The sequence below is a fragment of the Phoca vitulina genome, unplaced genomic scaffold (assembly GCF_004348235.1).
Source record: "Phoca vitulina isolate PV1807 unplaced genomic scaffold, GSC_HSeal_1.0 scaffold29, whole genome shotgun sequence".
Taxonomy (NCBI): domain Eukaryota; kingdom Metazoa; phylum Chordata; class Mammalia; order Carnivora; family Phocidae; genus Phoca; species Phoca vitulina.
The window spans coordinates 8,602,497-8,622,738 of record NW_022589732.1 but is presented as its reverse complement, the minus strand read 5'-3'; the positions used below and the strand labels follow the sequence as shown (position 1 = coordinate 8,622,738).

The 20,242-nt window shown below is 33.8% G+C and overlaps 2 protein-coding genes across 4 annotated transcripts in view; one reads left to right on the top strand and one right to left on the bottom strand.

The window, feature by feature from the left end:
• Positions 1–20,242, top strand: part of CTNNA3 (catenin alpha 3) — a 1,817,935-nt gene that overhangs the window by 589,919 nt on the left and 1,207,774 nt on the right. The window lies entirely within an intron of this gene.
• LRRTM3 (leucine rich repeat transmembrane neuronal 3) overlaps positions 6,848–20,242 on the bottom strand; it is a 158,942-nt gene continuing 145,547 nt past the window's right edge. Inside the window, exon 3 of the mRNA XM_032423985.1 lies at positions 6,848–9,773. Coding sequence (XP_032279876.1) covers positions 9,564–9,773 — 210 coding nt within the window. The 3' untranslated portion in view covers positions 6,848–9,563. The remainder of the gene's footprint in view (positions 9,774–20,242) is intronic.

Genomic DNA, 20,242 nt, shown 5'->3' with positions numbered 1-20,242 from the left:
GGAATATAAAAAGTAATTAAGTTGAAAAACCTTAAAGGTGGGAAATATTTATGCCCAAATAGAAAGGCCAAAACATTTGCTCTGGCCAGAGTAAAATTTGGCTCTGAATTTTTAGGCAATCGGGATAAAAATTGAGCTTGGTATTTCTCTGCCAGACAAGCATGAATCTAACAAATATTATTCAAATAATAGATGTCCATATGTAAAAAATAGTACTCTTTCTTCATTTCCTTCTCTCTTCATTTTGCCCATCTGAATACTGCCAGTCTTAAGTTCTGTCTCAGTTTTCACTTTTGCCCAGAGTTATCCCCAACAATTCGGCTAACTTTGATTTCGTCCTTTGATTGCTATGTACTCTTGCAGGTATTCAATTTAGCTTGGATTTTTTTTTTTTTTTTTTTGCTTAATATGGATATCTTTTCTCTTTGCTAAGACTGTAAGTCTCTTGAGAACAGGAAATATGTAATATACTCTTTTATATCTCTCAAAGATTTTTACTTTCCAGTAGACATAGATTCGGTATGTAATAAAATCCATTACATTGTTAAAATGTCTTCAGTTACAGCTTTAAGTGAAAAGACTTTTAAATTTAAGAGTTGGGCTTAGGGAGTGGACTTTAAATGAGCAGTTGGTAGTGGTCACTTTGTCGGTATATCTATCATCTGGATTTGAATTCTTGCTCCATGGTTTACTAGGTACATGTTATATAATCACTTTGAGCATCATTTTCCTTATCTCCTTAAGGAGATAACAATAGTACTTACTTCATAAGGTTATTGTTAATCCTATTAACCATATTAAGGAGGATTAAATGAATAAATGTAAAATGTTCAGAAAAGTAAACATTCATTAAGTGTTAGTTATTATTATTTTATCTTAAAGTGCTCAGTATTAAGTCATTCCTTCTGGAAATAATTAAATAGAAATTTCTTCTGGTGACAGTTATGGAGCCCGATCAATTACCTGAGGTCTGTCCTCAGAAAGCAAAAGTGTATGACAAAAAAAAAAAAGTCATCATTATAGACAATAATATTTACATTCTCAGTAGCAAGAAGGCATGCATTATCTGAAAACTATATCAGATCATTAAGTTAAAAAGATGTGACCCCAAACTACATTTCTGTTTTATATTATATAAAATGTTTATCCATTAGAAGACCCTTCTTCCAATCCCATTATGGTAGTACCAAGGTGTCATACTGAGCTCTCACATTTTTATTCCAAAACTGGAATCAAAGGCAAAGAAAAAGTCAATAAAGGCCACTACCCCAGCCTTATGTTATTCTTCCACAAAATGAAGAAGTATGACAAGGATTCACTGTGAAATAGCCATGTCTAAAATATGATGTTGGTTTAAGGAACTCAACTTTGAAGTTTCTTAAATAGGAAACTGGCAAGGAGTGTTGAAGGAAGTCCAATACACTGAACTTAAGGTTCCATCAAATCCAAAGGTAAAAAAATGTTGACATCACAAAGGTCTCAAGTTTTTCTCCATACAGCAGAGTTCAGAATGTCTTTACCTAGATCTGTTGCACATGTGAGACTAGAGCTAGGGTGGGCCCTGTAGGCTCTTCTCTCGAGGCAGTAATTTCTTTATTTTATGAATGAATATGAAATAAGACCCATAGATAATGAATGTTACAAGTGTCTAGGTCAAGAACTGCTAGAGAGGACTTTAGAAACTGTATTTCCAGCTCTCCGTTGTGGTGGGTATGCTCCTCTAATATTACCTTATAGCAGAGCAGAATGACAGGTTTGATCCAATCTTTCACCACATTTTCATTAGACTTAAAGTTTAGGGTATTATATTTATGGATCTGTAATTGAAAGCAAATATATCATTGATGTAAAATAGTAAGAACAGATAGAGTATATTTTAAATACAATTTATTTCTCAATAACAGAATTTAACTAGGTATATGTGAATTAATGTAATTACTCATACGGTTGACGCAGCAGTTGAGGGTTTATAGTTTTAGGCTATTTCAAAATTGATCTTGAAAGAGCATTTGGTATTTCGTTTGAATCTTTTATTCTGATGTTTCAGTTTCTCTCTGGAGAAATAATAGCAATAGTTCTTAAACTAGTTTTATTCTTAATATTCTTTCTTTAGGTTGAATTAATTCTATCCATCTGTCTATTATTTGATAGGTATCACTATCACAAATATCTCTTTGCTTTTATGTCCCCAGTGTCCTTATTGGCCTTTACTGATGACATTTGATAGCATAAATGTTACTGTAAATTTTAATTCTTAGTCTTAGTTTTAAAAATTACTTGCAGATTAATGACAATAAATCACATTTCCTTCACTTACCTCTTGGCATATGTAATTTTTTGTCCTCTTCATTATCTTTCACCAAGTCTTCAACCCAGATAGCAGGGTCATCTTTGTTTTCCAAAATCAGAATTACTCTAGATTTTCAGGTAAAATTTTTGTATGGTGGTGGTGGTGGTGCCAGAATGAACATGTGTCATGATATTAGATTCAGGATGTGAGAGCTTCTTTCTCTCTGGATTTATTATTTTAATTGTATAGCATACTTTTATCACAGTTTTAGTAGTGGTGGTTTTTAGTAGAAATGTGGCTGATGGAGTATTTCATTGGCTCTTGAATCCCACATGGATTATAAAAGGCAAGTGTATTTTACATGAATGCCACATGTTCAGGTAGTGTGATAGAGTAAAATGCTAATGTGGTTTCTGAATTATATTACCTTGATCTTGTGCAAATTCAGGGAGGAATAGAAGAGGCTATTAGTCCAACAGTTTAATAAAAAGCTCCTAGAGATACTAATAGAATCAAGAGGCTATTTAAAAAATCATTTAATAGCTGAGACTGAGGCAGATTTGCCTGAAGATTGAATTCAAAAGTAAACATAAAAAACTTATTTGGTTACCTGCACACAGTGATGAAAACATTTGCATCACCTTAACAAAGAAAATTATTTTTTATTTAAACTGTATACTGTATTCTGAGTAATAGAACAAGCAGGGTCTATGTTATTATAAAGGTTATCTTCTTGTCTCCTTTATGTGGTGTGCTTCCATTACACATCTCATTTGTGTAAGTAAAAATTCTCTTTAAAAATATTCCCACATAAAATCATTCATAGGAAGTATCCTGCAACCCAAGCCATGTCATTGCCAGATAACATTTTATGACTAGATTATTGGTGTTTTTCTTCGTGTTGTCATTTGCGTGTGATTACTTTCTTGACCATAGAGGTTTTGCTTCAACAGACAACCTTCCTTTCATTTTTTGCCAGTTGGAGATTATATTGTGGATACGCACTTATATTTTGTTATAGTTTTATAATATAGCTAGGAAAATTGCAAATGAAAATACAACATGAATATTTGCGAGTTATCTTTTGAAGGATTTTTCTTTTAAATGTCCACTCCTTTTAGGAAACAATGTATAAAACTTCAAGAAAGTAATGAACATTTTTTTCCATTAAGTTGCTGACTTAGGATATTGAAGGAAATCTCTACGCAGTCTGAAATAGTTTAAGCAATTTTTTCTGTTTAAGAATAGGAAGGTATATTCTTTCTCTGCTGTCTTCACATCCACTATCATATATGCCTAATTATATTGATTATGGTCTTTTCTCACTTCTGAAAACAGTGCTTATGGGGTGATAGGAGCACATCCCTAGAGTCTGATGAACTGGATTTGAATATCTGACTCTCTTGTATGAGCTTTGGCAAATTATTGAACTACCATGATCCTTATTTTCCTCTTCTTTAAAATGGTGGGTTTACCTCTTCCCTAAGATGGGTTGAGAATGAGATGAGGACAGCACAGTGCTGGTACATCATAAATCAATTCTTTTCTCTTTCCCCACTTCTAGCTTTCAGCTATTATATTATTATCCATGAGAGCAAATGATAAGTTTTAGTTAAGTGAACTGATTTAAGACTGTTTTCAGATATTCGTGTTGAAAGAACTAATGGGGAAAAAATTTATAAACAACACAATCTGTCAAGAAACAACCTGACCATTTTATGTATAGGTGTTCTTTGTTTTGCATTCCTCCAGTCAGGAAAAATGTTCAGCCAGGCTTAGCAAACTAGGATCACATTGGCACAAGAAAGCACAAGAATTAATAATTTTAGACTACAATAAAAAGCAATTGAATGACTTAGTGAAAGTAAATTCATTTGAACAGTATTTTGCAAAACTTAGTATGCATCAGAGATTAGCTCCAGAGATTCTGATTCAGTAAATTTAGTACGGACCCAAAGGATTTGATTTTTTTTTTTTTTTTTAAGTAGGCTCTACGTCCAATGTGGGGCTTAAACTCACAACCCTGAGATCAAGAGTGGCATGCTCTACTGACGAAGCCAGCCAGGTGCCCAGGGATTTGCTCTTAATAGTAACTGAAGATATGATAGGTAGCAAAAGTTTAAATCAATAAATAGAAAAAAAATTAACTGTCAACTTTATCCATCCATGTTATCTTAATACTATTTTTCACATGAATCCAGGTAAACTCAATAAGTGAAAATGACCGAAAATGATGACACTACAGTGTCTATAGACTTGCTCAAAACCTAGGGTCAGTCCTTCATTTCATACAGCCTGAGGCAAAGACTACATCACAGAACGTTCAAGGCCGTGCAGTTCAAGTGTGCTGCCTTATATAACACAAGATATACTGCAATCAGCTTACCAAAGATAAATTGGTGGGCAATGTTTCAGATTAGAAAACAAAAAAAGGATTTACTACAAGGATCCTTTAGCACAAGGTCCCTTGATGCATTTGAAATATTATTTCATTTATACAAAACCAATTTTCACTTAGCTTTTCAGTAAGATACACATATAGAACAAAATCTATAAATGTTTGGGAAAGAGGAGGAAGAAACTCGAGAGTTTTATAAATCCTAGATGGCTGAGGCATTCTGTGCTTTAAGGTCACTGTTCTTAAAAGAAAGGTAAATAATCAGCTATAGACTTTTCAAAACATGAATTTTACCCTAAATTAAAAAATGTTGAATATAAGTAGCTTCCTATGTCACAATAAAATCATAATGCAAGCCATGAGAGAATTTTAAAAAATAACCCATCACTACTCTGGTGTATTCTTAAATGTTTCTTCCCCATTATAGTTGATAGTAAAATGAAGCGCAGTAGCTGATTGTCAGTCTGCTCTACCCTTGTGGGTATGTCAGAGTTTTGAAAGCATGGATCCTGGATCCCCTGCCCTTGGTACCTCTCTAGTTAGGGACAGCTGTGGTGCATTGAGAAGGTCATAGCAGTAGTTAGAAGCTCTTACTGAAACACCAGTGCATCTGTATTCTTACTGCATAACCAACCCATCTAGACCTTGGGACGTTTTTACGTGTTAGGAGGTTGAGGTATTAAGCCATTAAGAGGTATGTCAGTGTAAGATGTTACTGTATTTGCTTTAGAGATTTCTCACCCTTTTTCCTGAGGGTCCCACTACCTTTTCCTTTGTGTGCTGCCATCTACCCCACACATCTGATTTTCTTTCTTTTAGCATACTAATAGCTTGCATCATCATGCTTTCAGTTTCTTTACTTATTTTGAATGTTTAGTTTGAGAAATGATATCTGTCTTCTAGTCAGGAGCAGACAAAAGGAAATATATGTCTTTACTCCCATATACAGTGGTTTTATTTTAGAAAATATTTTTGCATAGAGATACTGCTATTTCCAAAGAGTTTGTGGAGCCTGGTATGATTTCAAATAGGATTGTGAAATTAGTCTTGAACGTTGAATGTAGACAAGTTTTCTTTCCTTTGCAAAATGTAATTTATATTAAAATCTGTATCGTTTTATGGTTTTCTGGAATATTCAGGAGGGAGTAGGGATAGAGACTTGATAAAAATGAGCAGATCAATAAAATTTCGTTTGCCTGTTAGCATATATCTTGGCATCTGTAGGTCAGTTTGGATAAATTACATTTCATTTTTAGTAGGAGGAAAATAGAGAAACTTATTTTCTATTAAGAAAGGTATAAGAATTCAGAATTAAAAAAAAGAATTTGCAATTTAAGAAGTAATCTTGCTGAGACAAAATAAAGAAAAAAAAATATAAAGGTCTTCCCAATTACCTCTGAATTGATCATGTGTTCAGTTGAACATGTGTTGAACATGTGTTGAACCTCGCACTGTGGATCTGTTTTATAACCCACACAATCTCAATTTAGATGGTCTTCGATTTCTTTCCTTGTGTTTCTTGATTTTATGTTCTTACCTTGGGTCTACATATATCCACTTCTTGGAAGCATCTCATCTTCACATTTACAAATGATATAATATGTTAAGAAATCTATGACTTCCTGTGCTTTTTGAACAAAGAGTTTTAATGTGAGAGCCCAGAGTAGCACACAGAAAGAGTTCATTTAGCTCGTATATTATACAGATAGAAGAACTGAGTTAAATTAGGGATTAAACAACATGACAAACATTTTTTTTTTCTTTTCATTCTGTTCACTATCTCTGGAAATTCTCTGGCTCTGGTCAGAGAGAAGGCTTTTAGTATAGTGTAAAGGCTCTGAACTTTGAGAATGGTTCAATTCCACCAATTATTAGCCTTGTGTTCTTGGGTAAGTCGTGACTTCTTTGAGATTAATGTGTCTTCATAGTGTGGTTATGAAGACAAAATGAAATAATTTATGTAAAATGTGGTTTGTAAACCTCAAAACACTGCATAAATGTATCCTTGGCTGCAGCTACTGCTATATGGTAACCATGCTGGGTCAAACTGCACTTTTCAATTCCAAACACATTCAACATTCCTGTTATTTAAATGAGTGAGCAATAGACAGGGAGGGAGACCTGGGGGCAGGGTGGTTAGAAAGGAGATAGGAGATTAATGAATGCTGAAAAAGATAGGTTATAATTAAGGATTTTAGACACAAATATATAAATTGCAAATGTATGATAAAGATTCCAGACACAGTTTCCTCTAATAGGTTTTCACTCCCTTTTCCACCCACCCCCATGGCCCTGAACATGGCAGAATAAAAGTTATGCAAACAAATAACCCTGCATCTTCTTTTTTTTTTTTTTCTTGTAAAAGATCCTTTGGGTTGAATTTCAAATATGAGAAATTCAAAATTCTTAGTTTATTTGGCTCTTACTGTATTAAGTCTTCGAATGCACAGAGCAGTGGTTCTAAGGTGACTGCTTCTACTTATAGTTGTTTACTTTAGATGAATTTAAAATGTTTAAGAAAGAAAGTTTGCTTCAGGATGTGAAGAGCACACATTTGTGGGGCTCCCTGGAACCTTATATTTCTAAAAATTATTTATCAATTTGAAAATGTCTGGAAATAGATATAAAATGCTTATTTATGTGAATTAAAAGATGTTTGAATCTTTGCAAGGACAACTTCTAAAGAGAAAAAAATTGCAAATGACATTTTGGTTTACATAATAAATAAAATTTTGCATCCAATTTCAAACCCACAATAATAGGTTTATAATTAATCCTCTATAAATTTGCTAACTGTGCAAGACAAAACCGGAATGTAGAGGATTAAGAATAGTAACAATAATATATTGCAAAGAAATTAGAAATTGGAAAAAATAAAGATTAAGATTAGATGTAACATGACAAAAAATTTTGAATAGCAAATGATTGATGCAAAATATTTTACAAAATCTGGTTTGTGAAATAGTTGATATAGAGACATTTAGTTTCATTTAAATTAGTAAGAGAGTTTGCTTCTTTCAATATTTTCATTTTTTTTCTGAGTGTATCTTTTCAACAAAAATTTGCTGTACATTTTCTAAGTTCATTCTTCTTTAAGCTGCTCTTCAGTTTGCCATGATAAATCAGCATAAGACTAGACTTTTGTAGATATAATTTCTTTGGAAGAAATAAAAGTTTGATGTTGTTTTTGACAAATTCTTTTCTTCGTTGTTTTTGATTGTGTTTGACCCTTGTTGGATTGACATTTGCTCAACCTATTTTTGATGTTATGAATACAAAATGACAACATAAAAAAAGCGTTTCTCTTAGTGCAATAGCAATCAAAACTTGTAGTTTTATATTAAAAAACACACAAAAGAATGTGTGAATACCAGAGATAAAATAACAATTTCAAACAATAACCTGTGTCAAGCAAACAGCAGAAACAAGTTGATTATTTAGCCTCTGAAAAGTTAGGTTTTCATAATTTCATTTAAATTTACTTTATAATACAATTACATAATCAATATATGATCTGGGGTGGCTTCACGTTACTCTGGGTTATTTTCCAGATAATTTAGAGGTGAATCTCATTATGGATGGCAATATAAACAATATAGAACATATTAAGGATGTTTACAGTTTACTTGAGTTATAAAGTTCTCCACTATGGCTGATATCTATATTGAATGAGCTATCAATGTTTAGACTTTTTCCCCAGGAGAGAATTGATGTAGCACACAAAGTGAAAAATTTCACATAATTCCTTTGAGATGTTCCCCAAAATATAGTCTCACAATTCTAAATGAAAAGTTGTCTTAAAAACCAGGCACATTTTGCACTGACCAATGGTTATTTTTAGGCAAACCACTTTAGGTTAATTAGGAGAAAATCTGCTACTGTACAATTATTATGCTCTATCCTTCCCACCTTGGCTTGAAAATAATGAGATGTAACAAGTTTTTCTTTGTCACTGGCAGCTGCACCTTTTAAGTGTATCAAAGTCTGTTGCTGTGGTTACGGCCTTTGTTTCCAGTGATGTTTTGTCCATGCTTCCCCCTACCCTTAACAATGGGTTACTCAAAAGAATGAAATAATGAGTCAATTCATTCAGAAATACGTTGTTAAAATATCCCTCTTTATCATTACATTTCACTGCTTAGAAACTAGGCTGTAATTCAAGGCAACAGTTAAGTCTGAGAAGTGTTAAAAAAAATCCTTGATTTTTTTTTCATTTATAAGAAAAACCTGCCTATGTAATTGAAGAACTTCTTACAATTCTCAACAATTAAATCCTTTTTGGTTAATGTATTATTTCTGGAACAAGTAGATAAAATTCTACGCAGTAAGCATGGTAAAAATCGTGCATGTTTCGCACAGCACAGAATTTTAGAGTCAAGGTTTCTGGGCACAAAAGCAGTAACAAAACAGTCCCTACAAAACTGAGTAACTCGGAATAACACAAGAAATAATTTTTTTTGTTAATTTAAAATTTTAGAAACTGAAATGTGTAAAGTTTGTAAAGTAAAATGTAATTAAATTATGGTACTGTACATACCAGTTGTTTCTATAATTGAAACTTTACAATATGAAAAATACATTAGCTCTGTACAGTTTTTACAGGTAGGTAGGATGAGTTTTGAAAAAAAAAGATTTTCTTTTTCTCAGGGTCATACTCTGTTTAAGTCAAAAAAATACTGCACAACTTAGCTAATTACAAAGTGTAGACTTGAAACAATTCATGTCTTCTTTATTTCATGAATAAATCTTGGATTTTTGTTTAACAGGGGATTTTTGTTGTGTTTTGCTTTTAGAGTCCACAATGAACAAATCTTCCTCATTTTGTCCTTGAGGTTACAAAGTTTGGCGGCAACCCTTGGCTACTGATTAGCTCAGTTAAGTCAGCTGCTGTTTGTGGTCACTGATTTGGCCAGCAGTTGTGATTGTGCTCAGGTCCAGCTCAGTCTCTAGGTGTGTTTCCATCGTATCTTCCTGTGCGTTCGTTTCAAAGGACTTATGAGAGAGAAGTTCATGATGCACCCCACAGTAACTTATTGTGGGCTGGTCGTATGCCAGAAAGGTTGACACATTCATTGATAAAGGTATCTGGGGAAAAAAATGACATGAGAAAAATCAGTTATAAAACGACAAACCAGTTTGGGGGCAAGATTTGGCAACTGTGAAGTTCTGACCTGATTAACCTCTGCGGTTATATCTGTGACTCAAGTGTCCCCATGCTATCCTACTAATGTCCCTTATTCTCAACTGGTAAGTACAATGCCACAGTTTTAAAGCCTGGGATGGAGCTGCTCAATTCTTAACTAAAATTATCAGATAGATAGTAGCCTGAGTGGTTCTGATAATGCTACAAGCTTTATTGAAAAAGTCAGAAAATGATTTTCCTCACTAGGGTAAAATTGTGGTTTTAGAGCTAAGAAAAGTATTATTTGGTTATGTCTGGTATTGGAATACCATAGAACAGTGGTTCTCAAACTTTATCATGTGTAAAAATCTCTTCCCCCTTCTTTACCTCCAATCCCCCACTCCCCTGAGTTTCTTATTCAGTAGGTCCGGGCTAGGGCCTGGAATTTGCATTTCTTACAAGTTCCCACATGATGCCCGTGCTGTTAATCTACACACCACACTTTGAGAACCGTTGCAGAAAGAATCGTCCAGGCAAGTCATTCTGGCTCTTCTTACTCAATAATTTCTTGATATCTATTTCACTGTGAGTTTTTTGAAACATTAATGTCTGTAGTTTAGTCCATATATCTAAAATTTAGTCTTAGGGAACTCCTAGGAAGAATCTAAGGCTCCTATGAGGGTCTAAAAAAACAACGAAGGATAGTGCTAGTTTGAAGGAACCAGTTATATAAATGAGGAAGGGACTCCCTTGCAAATTGCAGCTTAATGAAAGAAAGCAAGTTGGAAAGATCTGAGGATAAAACCAAGAGTGACCACTGTGAGCAGAAGGGAAACACACATGTTGCAGACAAAGGGTAGTCTGAAATGTAATTAGATGTCAAAATCTAGAGATTATTCCCATTTTTTTCAGTGAAATAAAAACTTGTTCTAAAAAGTAGAAGGACTTGAGGAAACGAGCCCTGATCTCTGTTTAATATCCTAATTACTAATTCATGTTGTTGAATTGCCTTGGATAAAAACTTCTGCCGTTCTTGTTTGGTGAATGGATAAAATATATTTCTGTTTGAGCATATCAGAATAAATTCCTTTCTGATCTCAGCTAAGATTAGAGCCTAAAGCTAAGAAAAAAAAATGTCTAGGTTTTGTTCTTTTGTTAACTCCTTCTTTACCCTTTTCTTCATGCATAAGAACCCTTGGCCAGTTCTCTTTCCATCCCTACCCTTCTATCCATATTTATATTTTCTCCAGTAAAAATCAGTTGAGCAGATATTTCATTGTTTTCTCTTAAACAAAAGAATTCCCTTCTTTTGAGATTATTGTTTGTTTTTAATATGAACCTTTCAATGTATCAAATGTGTAGGGTTTAGTCCTTTGAGACAGAAATGTAATCCAATTCATCAAATTAAATTCCTCAGCTACTCCTCCTATTTATGTGGATTTAAAAAAAAAAAATTGAAGCATACAGTTGTCTGATGTATCAATAAAAGACATCTTACACTTTAAAAAATGGTCAAGATGATTGAAAGATTGTAAAGAAAATAATAGGATGCTTCCAAAGATGCTCATTTAAAATAAGTATTCCTGTTGTTGCTGATGAAATACTCAGATAACTAAAATGTATTATTATGCAAACGTAATTGTGCAGGGTGAATAGATTTGAGTTATAGGAGAATATGAAAATAGAACTGTTACTGGGTACATGAGTTTTACATTAGCCTCTGGGAAATCAATGCTCTGTAATGTGTTATGGGTCATATACCTGTAGGGTTTTAAACAGTTGTTCTTATTTGTCATGGAAACTTCTGCTTCCTGGCTTACTTGGAGTTAACTCTACTGTGAATAATTAGTAATTTCTATGGTGACAATTTATGAAAAATAATAATAAATCATGACACATTTATACACACACACACACAATTTCTTGCTTGATTTAACATCCACAGGCTGCACGTATGCAGAGTGCAAGTCCTAATTTGTACCATATCAGTTAGCTCTCATTATTCATTTAAACATCGTACATATTTTCTTTAGAGAGTTTCTTTTTTGGGATATGCCTTATTTTAAAATAACTAACCCTATAGTTATACTTTTTCAAATCAAGTCATATTTTTCACATTCTAATATTTCTGACATCGGTATGGTACTTAAAATCGGTGTGAGTGTTTAACATGTATTTTCTTCTGTGCAGTTGAAAGTGACTCTTAAAGTTAATGACATCTTAATATCAAGAAAATAACATAGTGAATAAATTTAAGCAGCTAACCATATCTGAATATAACCTCACAGATTTTCTCATTAACTTAAATGATTTTGAAAGTCTAAGAGTTAGTATTGGATAGATTCACATGTATATTTGTTGTTGTTGTTTTTTTTTAAAGATTACCTTTTTTTTTTAAGATTTTATTTATTTATTTGACAGAGAGACACAGCGAGAGAGGGAACACAAGCAGGGGGAGTGGGAGAGGAGAAGCAGGCTTCCCACTGAGCAGGGAGCCCGATGCAGGGGCTCGATCCCAGGACCCTGGGATCATGACCTGACCCGAAGGCAGACGCTTAATGACTGAGCCACCCAGGTGCCCCTCACATGTATATTTGTAAGACTACATACATATATTGATGTACATATATACACAGTATATTGCCACATACATAAATACACACACACACACATATATATAATCATATTACTTATGATTTTAAAATCATTTAAATCAGGTATGAAAAATACAAATTTTGGTGATACATTGATTTTGGACAACTTCAAATAACAAATAACAATTTTGTATTTGTTATTTATATCAGATATGTATATAGATATACTACATATAATATATAATAAAGATATATATATTTATTTTTTAAAAAGATTTTATTTATTTATGTTTAGACAGAGAGAATGCACAGGGGGAGGGGCAGAGGAGGAGGAGAGAAAGAATCCCAAGCTGACTCCACATGGGGCTCAATCTCAGGACCCTGAGATCATAATCTGAGCTGAAATCAGGAGTCGGACACTTAACCGACTGAGCCACCCAGGCACTCCTATTTATTTTTAAAGATTTTATTTATTTATTTGAGAGAAAGAACAGCAGGGGAAGGAGCAGAGGGAGAGAGAGAGGGAGAGGGAGAAGCAGACTCCCCACTGAGCAGGGAGCCTGATGCGGGGCTAGATCCCAGGACCCTGGGATCATGACCTGAGCCGAAGTCAGATGCTTAACTGACTGAGCCACCGAGGTGCCCCAAAATATATATATTTATTTAAGGAAGTGTTTTGTTTTTTTTCAAAATGCACTTGCTAATGACTTTATTCTTGCTCATCTTGATGCCTCTATTCTCTGTTTATGTACATAAGCTGATTTTCAAGACTAGCCTTGGGTTTTGCTAGGGTATGTGCAACTAAATGTGTGTTTGGGAGTGATTTAACATTTGTTTAAGTCCTCCCAAACATGAGCTTTGTGTACAGGATGGTAGTTTTACTTACAGTCAAAATAGAAAGATATGTCTTTGGTATCACTTGAGTAATATTAAGAAGCAATGGAAAATATCTTCCCTATTGGCTTGGTTCCCATCTTGAAAATTTTATTACTAATTACTACTTTGGTTTCTAAGTATTGAAGCAATTGATAAAATGGAAGTGTTATATGATGAGAAATAGGGTGAGCAATTATCATTATCACTGTAGCTTGGTTCCCTGGGAGAGTGTCAAAGTCTGCCTGGATGTTACCTCAGGTTCTACCTTAATTTATTTAGGATTTCAGGTTTCTCTGTCTAGCTACCTGAGCATCTGTGGTCGTTTGTTCCATCTCTTGGTCAACAACTGCCTGGACATGTTTCTAGCATCTTCCTCGTTATCATCACTATCCTTCATTGAGCATTTACTGTGTGCTAGGGATCATGCTGCATGCTGGACTTGGTCATCTTATTTAAGCCTCCCAAGGGCTGCTGTAAGGTAAATATAATGATCCCCATTTTACCATTGAGAAAACTAAGGCTTAGTTTATGTCATTAGTCTAAAATCACTTAATCTGGTGAGTTGAAGTAGTTGCCTAACTTCTTAATCGCCATGCTTTACTGCTGATTTATCCCTTTATCTAAGTTGCACTGTCCCTGGAGCCTGGAGAAGTGAAGACAATGTGTCTGATACTGGTTTGACACCAGTTATCAACAATCGATTATTTCCAGTATGGTGAACACTGATTTCCTGTGCCATACCATACCATAGCTTTTTGATACTTATATGCACATACGATCCTCGGGAAATAAACAGTTTATCAGGGATTTATGTTGTGGGTAGATGGTAACAGCTCAAAATCAGAGCTCTCTGCTTCTTACTAAGCTCATATTGGTTAATACAAAGTGTAAGGAGAAGTGTCTAATCTGGAAAACATTCTGAATTGGGACAGGAACTTTACAGATACTTCCAGATACAAATATGTGTAAGACTGTTAGGGAGACTTGTAGGAATTTTAAAGCGAAATTTCTATGTTGTCTTGGAAATGGGTAGAAATTTTTTCAATTATGTGATGTTAAGTTTTTCTTTTTAACAAAAATGTAAAAAGTTAGAAACTGTAATCAATCTGCAGTTTGATTATTTTGGTTTATATTAAATGATAGTTGTTTTATTTCTTTCTGTATGTAAAATGGTTATAGGTAGGTGCTGGGGGAGAGCAGGAGTGGGGAAGTGAGAAACAAACATGAATAAGACACAAATTCTGCTCTTTGGCAAAATCTGGGGGAAATAAATAATGCAAGAGAGTGAAGGAAGATGATGGAGGGGGTGAGTTGGGAGACAAGTGATTGTGTGTACTTAAAGGATTTTTGTGTGTGTGTGTGTGTATATATATATATGTATGTGTGTATATGTATATTTTTATGTATAAGCATACTGTGCTCTGATTTGCTGATTCTAACAATTATATCATTCATCCTTTATGGGTGCCTAACTAACCAGCCATCTTTCTTGTTTGGAAATAATGTTATTTTCCAGATTTATTGGCAAGAGTCAATTTTGGTGAGAAGTGATTTAATATTTACTTTTATAGACTCCTCCACAGAGATAATATATTTTACTTTGAAACTGATTTATCTGTTTGAAGAACAATCTATCTCTTGGAACTCTTTAGCATTCTAATGGTTAATTCCTGTGAGAACAACAGACTGTTGGATCATTAATTTTAATTATCCTGATCCTACTAGTAATTTATTTAAAAATTTTTCAGGAAATACTTAATTACGAGCCTGAATTTATATTATGCTACCTTTCAACTTAAAAAAAACTAATTTTTTATACTTTTAAATTATTACATGTAATCCAGACTTTGATACCCAATTTTGGTATTTTTGAAGAGCAAAGTTGCAAACTAAAGTAACAATTGCTGGGGCATCTGGGTGGCTCAGTCAGTTAAGCGTCCCACTCTTGATTTTGGATCAGGTCATGATCTCAGGGTTGTGAGATCGAGCCCTGCGTTGGGCTCCACACTGGGCATGGAGCCTGCTTGAGATTCTCTCTCTCCCTCTCCCTCTGCCCCTCCCTGCTCATACATATACTCTCTCTCTCCAAAAAAAATAAAATGAAAAAATAAAAACGAAAGTAACAATTGCTATCCTGAGATCAAAAGTATAGGATAATAAGGCAGGGACTCAATATGATTTTGAAAATTTTCACGTATCTGGAACTTGAGAATAATGTGAAATAAAACATTATATGCAGGAGGATGATAATTCTTCTAGTGCCTTTTGTGTCAAAAATACATTATAGTGAACTCCTGCACAGTGAAATCACAAGATGAAAAAAAATCGAATTTCATTTGAGAGGTCATAATACTGCTTGCACCAAAGTGCATTTAGAGTAAAAAGAAAACAAATTCTGAATTTTATGTGTGTTGTGCCAATTTGTAATCTCGGTAATGTCCCCACTCCATCTAAGTAATGGGGAGAATCTTATAAAATGCAGGTTCTTTTATCTTTGTAATTTAAAAAAATATATCTTAAATATTTAAATGATGTTGCCACTCATGAATGTATTTTGCCTTTACAAAACAATTTGTTTCTATTCCAGTTTTGCAACAAGAAAGAAATGGGCGTTGACTGCATATGCATTGGTTTTCATAATTCACATGCTAGTGTCTACAAAACCAAATAGAAGAATTCACGCATTAATTTATTTGCTTCAACAAAGCCTTGCTGAATGCCTTCCCTGGGCCTGGTGGTGTGTGTCAGATGCTGGAGATACACCAAGTGCTTGTCCTCAAGGCTTTTGGATGGAACATAACCCATTCTAACATGCTTAGCAAGTGGAATAGAGAGGACTCCGTAAAGGAAGAAAGTTTTTCTTTTCCCCAATTAGCATTTCTGTCTTATTCATTTATTCATTCTTGTTCTTGCTCTCTCTGTTCCTTGAATTATCAAGGAACTTCCTCAGTACTTTTATGGTATGTATATTTTGAAGTTGCATCTTCTGTGGCCTTTATTTATGCATATATTTTATCTTATATTAGACCATAACCTTCTTGAGCGCAAAGATCTATGACTAACCACATATCTCTATGCCTTATATTCTTTCACATGATCCCTTTAACATAGTAAGCACTAATGAATGAATACACGAGTGAATGAAGTAGTAGAGTAAAGGGTATTTAGTATAGTCGGGAAGAAATTAAGAACTTTCATCCCAGGATAACTGGGCTTTATGGGAACCATATGGCTAAGAAAATATGCTATAGTCTAAGGATGTGAATACCAGGCCATTATGATTCTAGGATAGAGGTAGAGGGCTACAGTGAATTTTCAGAAATCCACACTAATGATGAGGCACATAGTGCTGCATTATAATGTAATAATAAAATCCTTCTTTATTTTTATTTTAATTATTTAAACTTTTTATTATTAATTTTACCTTAAAACATTAACATATTGTATTTTATTATATAAAATATTAGTTATAAATTTGAAATACATAAAATTTTTAAACAATATTATTAGTAAGATAATTATTCTTAATTTGGTGATTTTCCTCCTATAAATTTCAGAATGTTATATCTGTGCTTTGTCCTTTAATACTTCTCACACCTGCATTTTTCAAACTCTTTGGTGCTCCCTAGAAACACAGCCTATGATCTCCAAGAGTTTGGTTCACCTGCTAAATTAGCTCTCCCAGTAATGGACTCTGCTCAGGATCCTTCTGTGTTAACCTCTGTTTTATTTTTGTAGTGCCAGTGAAAAGTGTTGTTTCTTTTTTACTGAGGCAAAGCAAAATGCCCCAAACTGTTTTCATTTACATGCAAATCTTTCTGCACAGCCCAATGCCTGCTAAATTGGCACTGTTACCAGGTAAAGTGATGGGACCCAAATTGAGACTATGACTCAAAGGCCCTACTGATCTCGATGCTGTGTTTCCAAATCTGTTTCTTCATACTGTTGTGCAATGAGGTGCAGTTGCTAATCAGTTTAAAAACAATCTCCTTGTTTTTCTCCCCAGTCCTCCCCACCCCCGCCGGAAATTGTAGTTACAATAGTCCACTTAAGGATCTTATAATGATGATACAGTGGCTGGTATTTTTTAATATAGTTTGTATAAATCTGTGAGTGAATGAAAATCCACCCATTGCATTCAGCACTTCAAAACAGACAGCAGATGACAGACAGTGTTTGGTATGGCTGCAGAAGTGACTGGTGAAAGAACTCTGTATCTGTGAGTGACAGGGCATTGTAGTCTCATGGTAGGGTACTATATGGGATTTCCCTCAACATTGGCATTTATATTTGGTTTACTGTCATGATTTCTGATATCCTATTTGCTTTCCAACTGGTTTTTTTACTTCCCATTAGCTTACTGGAGTTTTGACATTCTTCATAAAATAGGCTATCCATTTTTGACATGCCTGATCTTGAGAACTTACCCTCCATTGGCAGGACTTTGATCTCCAGACTTTCTTAGGGGGTCTCATTCCTATATAGGACCTAGAGGACAGCACCTCAGGATTCCCTGAATCCTAGTATCTGTCTTTCAAACAAGCTTTCAAATGATGTGACAATTTACTGGTCAGAAAAGAGTTTCTCTTCAACTTTACTTTGAAATTAATTCAGATTTTGGTTGAGACGATCTCCAAACTAAATGAGACAATTTTCTATATACATCTGCTCAGTTGCATAAAAATCTTGGCCTTGGGGATTTAGTTCAAATAATACTTCCTTTATGAAAACCCCTCCAATAATTTGATTCTGTAGGGATGAGCTCCTGCTATGGGTTTCTTCAGAATTTAAATATATGTAAGTAACAATATGTACCATTTCTTCCATCCATCCATCCATCCATCCATGCATCATTTAATATTCTTGGGATACTGAATGAACAAAATCAGTTCCTTGGCCTCACAAGCAAGCAGTAAAATACTGTTTTTCCTAGGTGGGTAGAAGTGTGTATAGGTTGTGGTGGGAGTGAAGAGAAAGATCTGCTTTTTCTGTGAGCCTTTATGTAGGTAATATCATGTTTGAGCTGGCCAGCTTGGTTATTTATATATTGCTATTATTTCATATATATTAATATTATCTATCTAGACTATGAATTTTATAGAGAATAAAGATTTTTCAGAGGTTGTACTGGCTTGTATATTAGTAAAATTTTGAAAATTCTTGTTAGTGCAGTGAACAGAACTACTCACAAAGTTTACATTTATATACTTACGTTTGTAATGAAGATAAAAGGTCTTCAGATAAGGATGAACTAATAGATACAGTTAATTTAATTTATTATAAATAATTCAGTAATAGAATTTAATAATTAATTATCAATATAACATTAATGATTAACTTATTATTTCAAATTTTTATATGACACAAAGATAGTAAACTTTATTTTATTTTATTTTTAATTTTATTTATTTATTTGAGAGAAAAGGAGAGAGCATGCATGAGCAGTGGGGAGTGGCCAAGGGAGAGAATCTTTAGGGAGACTCCTCGCTGAGCTCACAGCCTGGCTTGGGGGCTCTGTCTCACAACCCTTGAGATCATGACCTGATCTGAAACCAAGAGTTGGAGGCTTAATCAACTGAGCCACCTGGGTGCCCCAAGTTAATAAACCTTAAAAAGTCAGTCCTGATAATACAGCTTTTATTATAATACAGTAAAACACCTCTTGTTGACATTTAAATGAAGATTAACTTCTAACTTGCATTAGCACATATGGATTATATGAGGGAGGGGTGACTATCATTGGAGTGATTGGAAGTAATGTTAGAGGTGGGGAGTATCTAGCTCTTATTAGAGTTTACTAATATTGTCTCACTTGATTTTAGTTTCTCTCTCTTTTTTTCACAGTTTCTCCTACCATTTACAAACTGCCATTTTCTAGGTTCATTTTCTGTTACCTTACTTCATAGTTTGTAGTATGTCTGTCTTTAGCTTCTTAGTGATAATGAACAGACTAAATGTTTGTATCTTTGATGAGGGTTATGTGATCAGCCACATATATATGCAGATAATCTTTTTTCAACTATGACTTTGATCAAACTAATTAAAAATAAAGTACATAAAGGAAAAATGTGAAGTGCTTATATCTTAATGGTCCACCTTGTTTCATTAATAATATAATGATTTGGTTTCAACTCAAGGTTCAAAGTAGATATCAAATGCAGTTAAAAATATCAAAATGTTTTAGGCCATATTTGGACAGTAAAGCTCAAGCCTGAGGTTGTCTAACAATCTTCATTATCATCAGGATACCTTAGAGAATATGTTTTAGTTCCTTTTAACAGGCTGGACATTCAGTGATACACAAGACACAACTATAAAATAATACAAGGGGATTTTATCTAAGAGTTTTTATTGTTTCCTTATTGTTAGGTCCTATACTTTATACTGCTAATCAATGACGAGAATGATATAAGGTGAGTGATGAAAGAATGGATGAATCTTAATTTACAGACATATACTGCAGATAGATTCTCTATGGGATACAGTCTTCTTTGTGAAAAAATTTAATCTTATACCATTATGAATAGTATTAAGAATTCATAATTTTGCATTCATATTCAGATATTTAACTATCTGTTGTCAAAATATCAAAATTTGAAAGGAAAAACTGATATGAATCTTGCAAAAATATATGATTAAGGTAATCTAATGTAAGGATTAGGAAATCTAAACTAATCTAAGCTGTCAAAATGTTTTTTATAATTTTCTCATGGCTACTAAAGAAGAAGTTCTCCATTGAATAAACCTTTGAATAGAATTATAAATAAATTATTTTGTTTCTTTTTGTTTTGGTTTTTTTAAACAAAACTCATGACCCTCAGATCAAGACTTGAGCTGAGATTGAGTCGGACGCTTAACCAACTGAGCTACCCAGGCGCTGCAGGATTATAAATACATTTTTAAATTAATATACTCTTAATATCTGAAATTGTCCCCTCAGATTTAGTTTTAAAATCTATTAA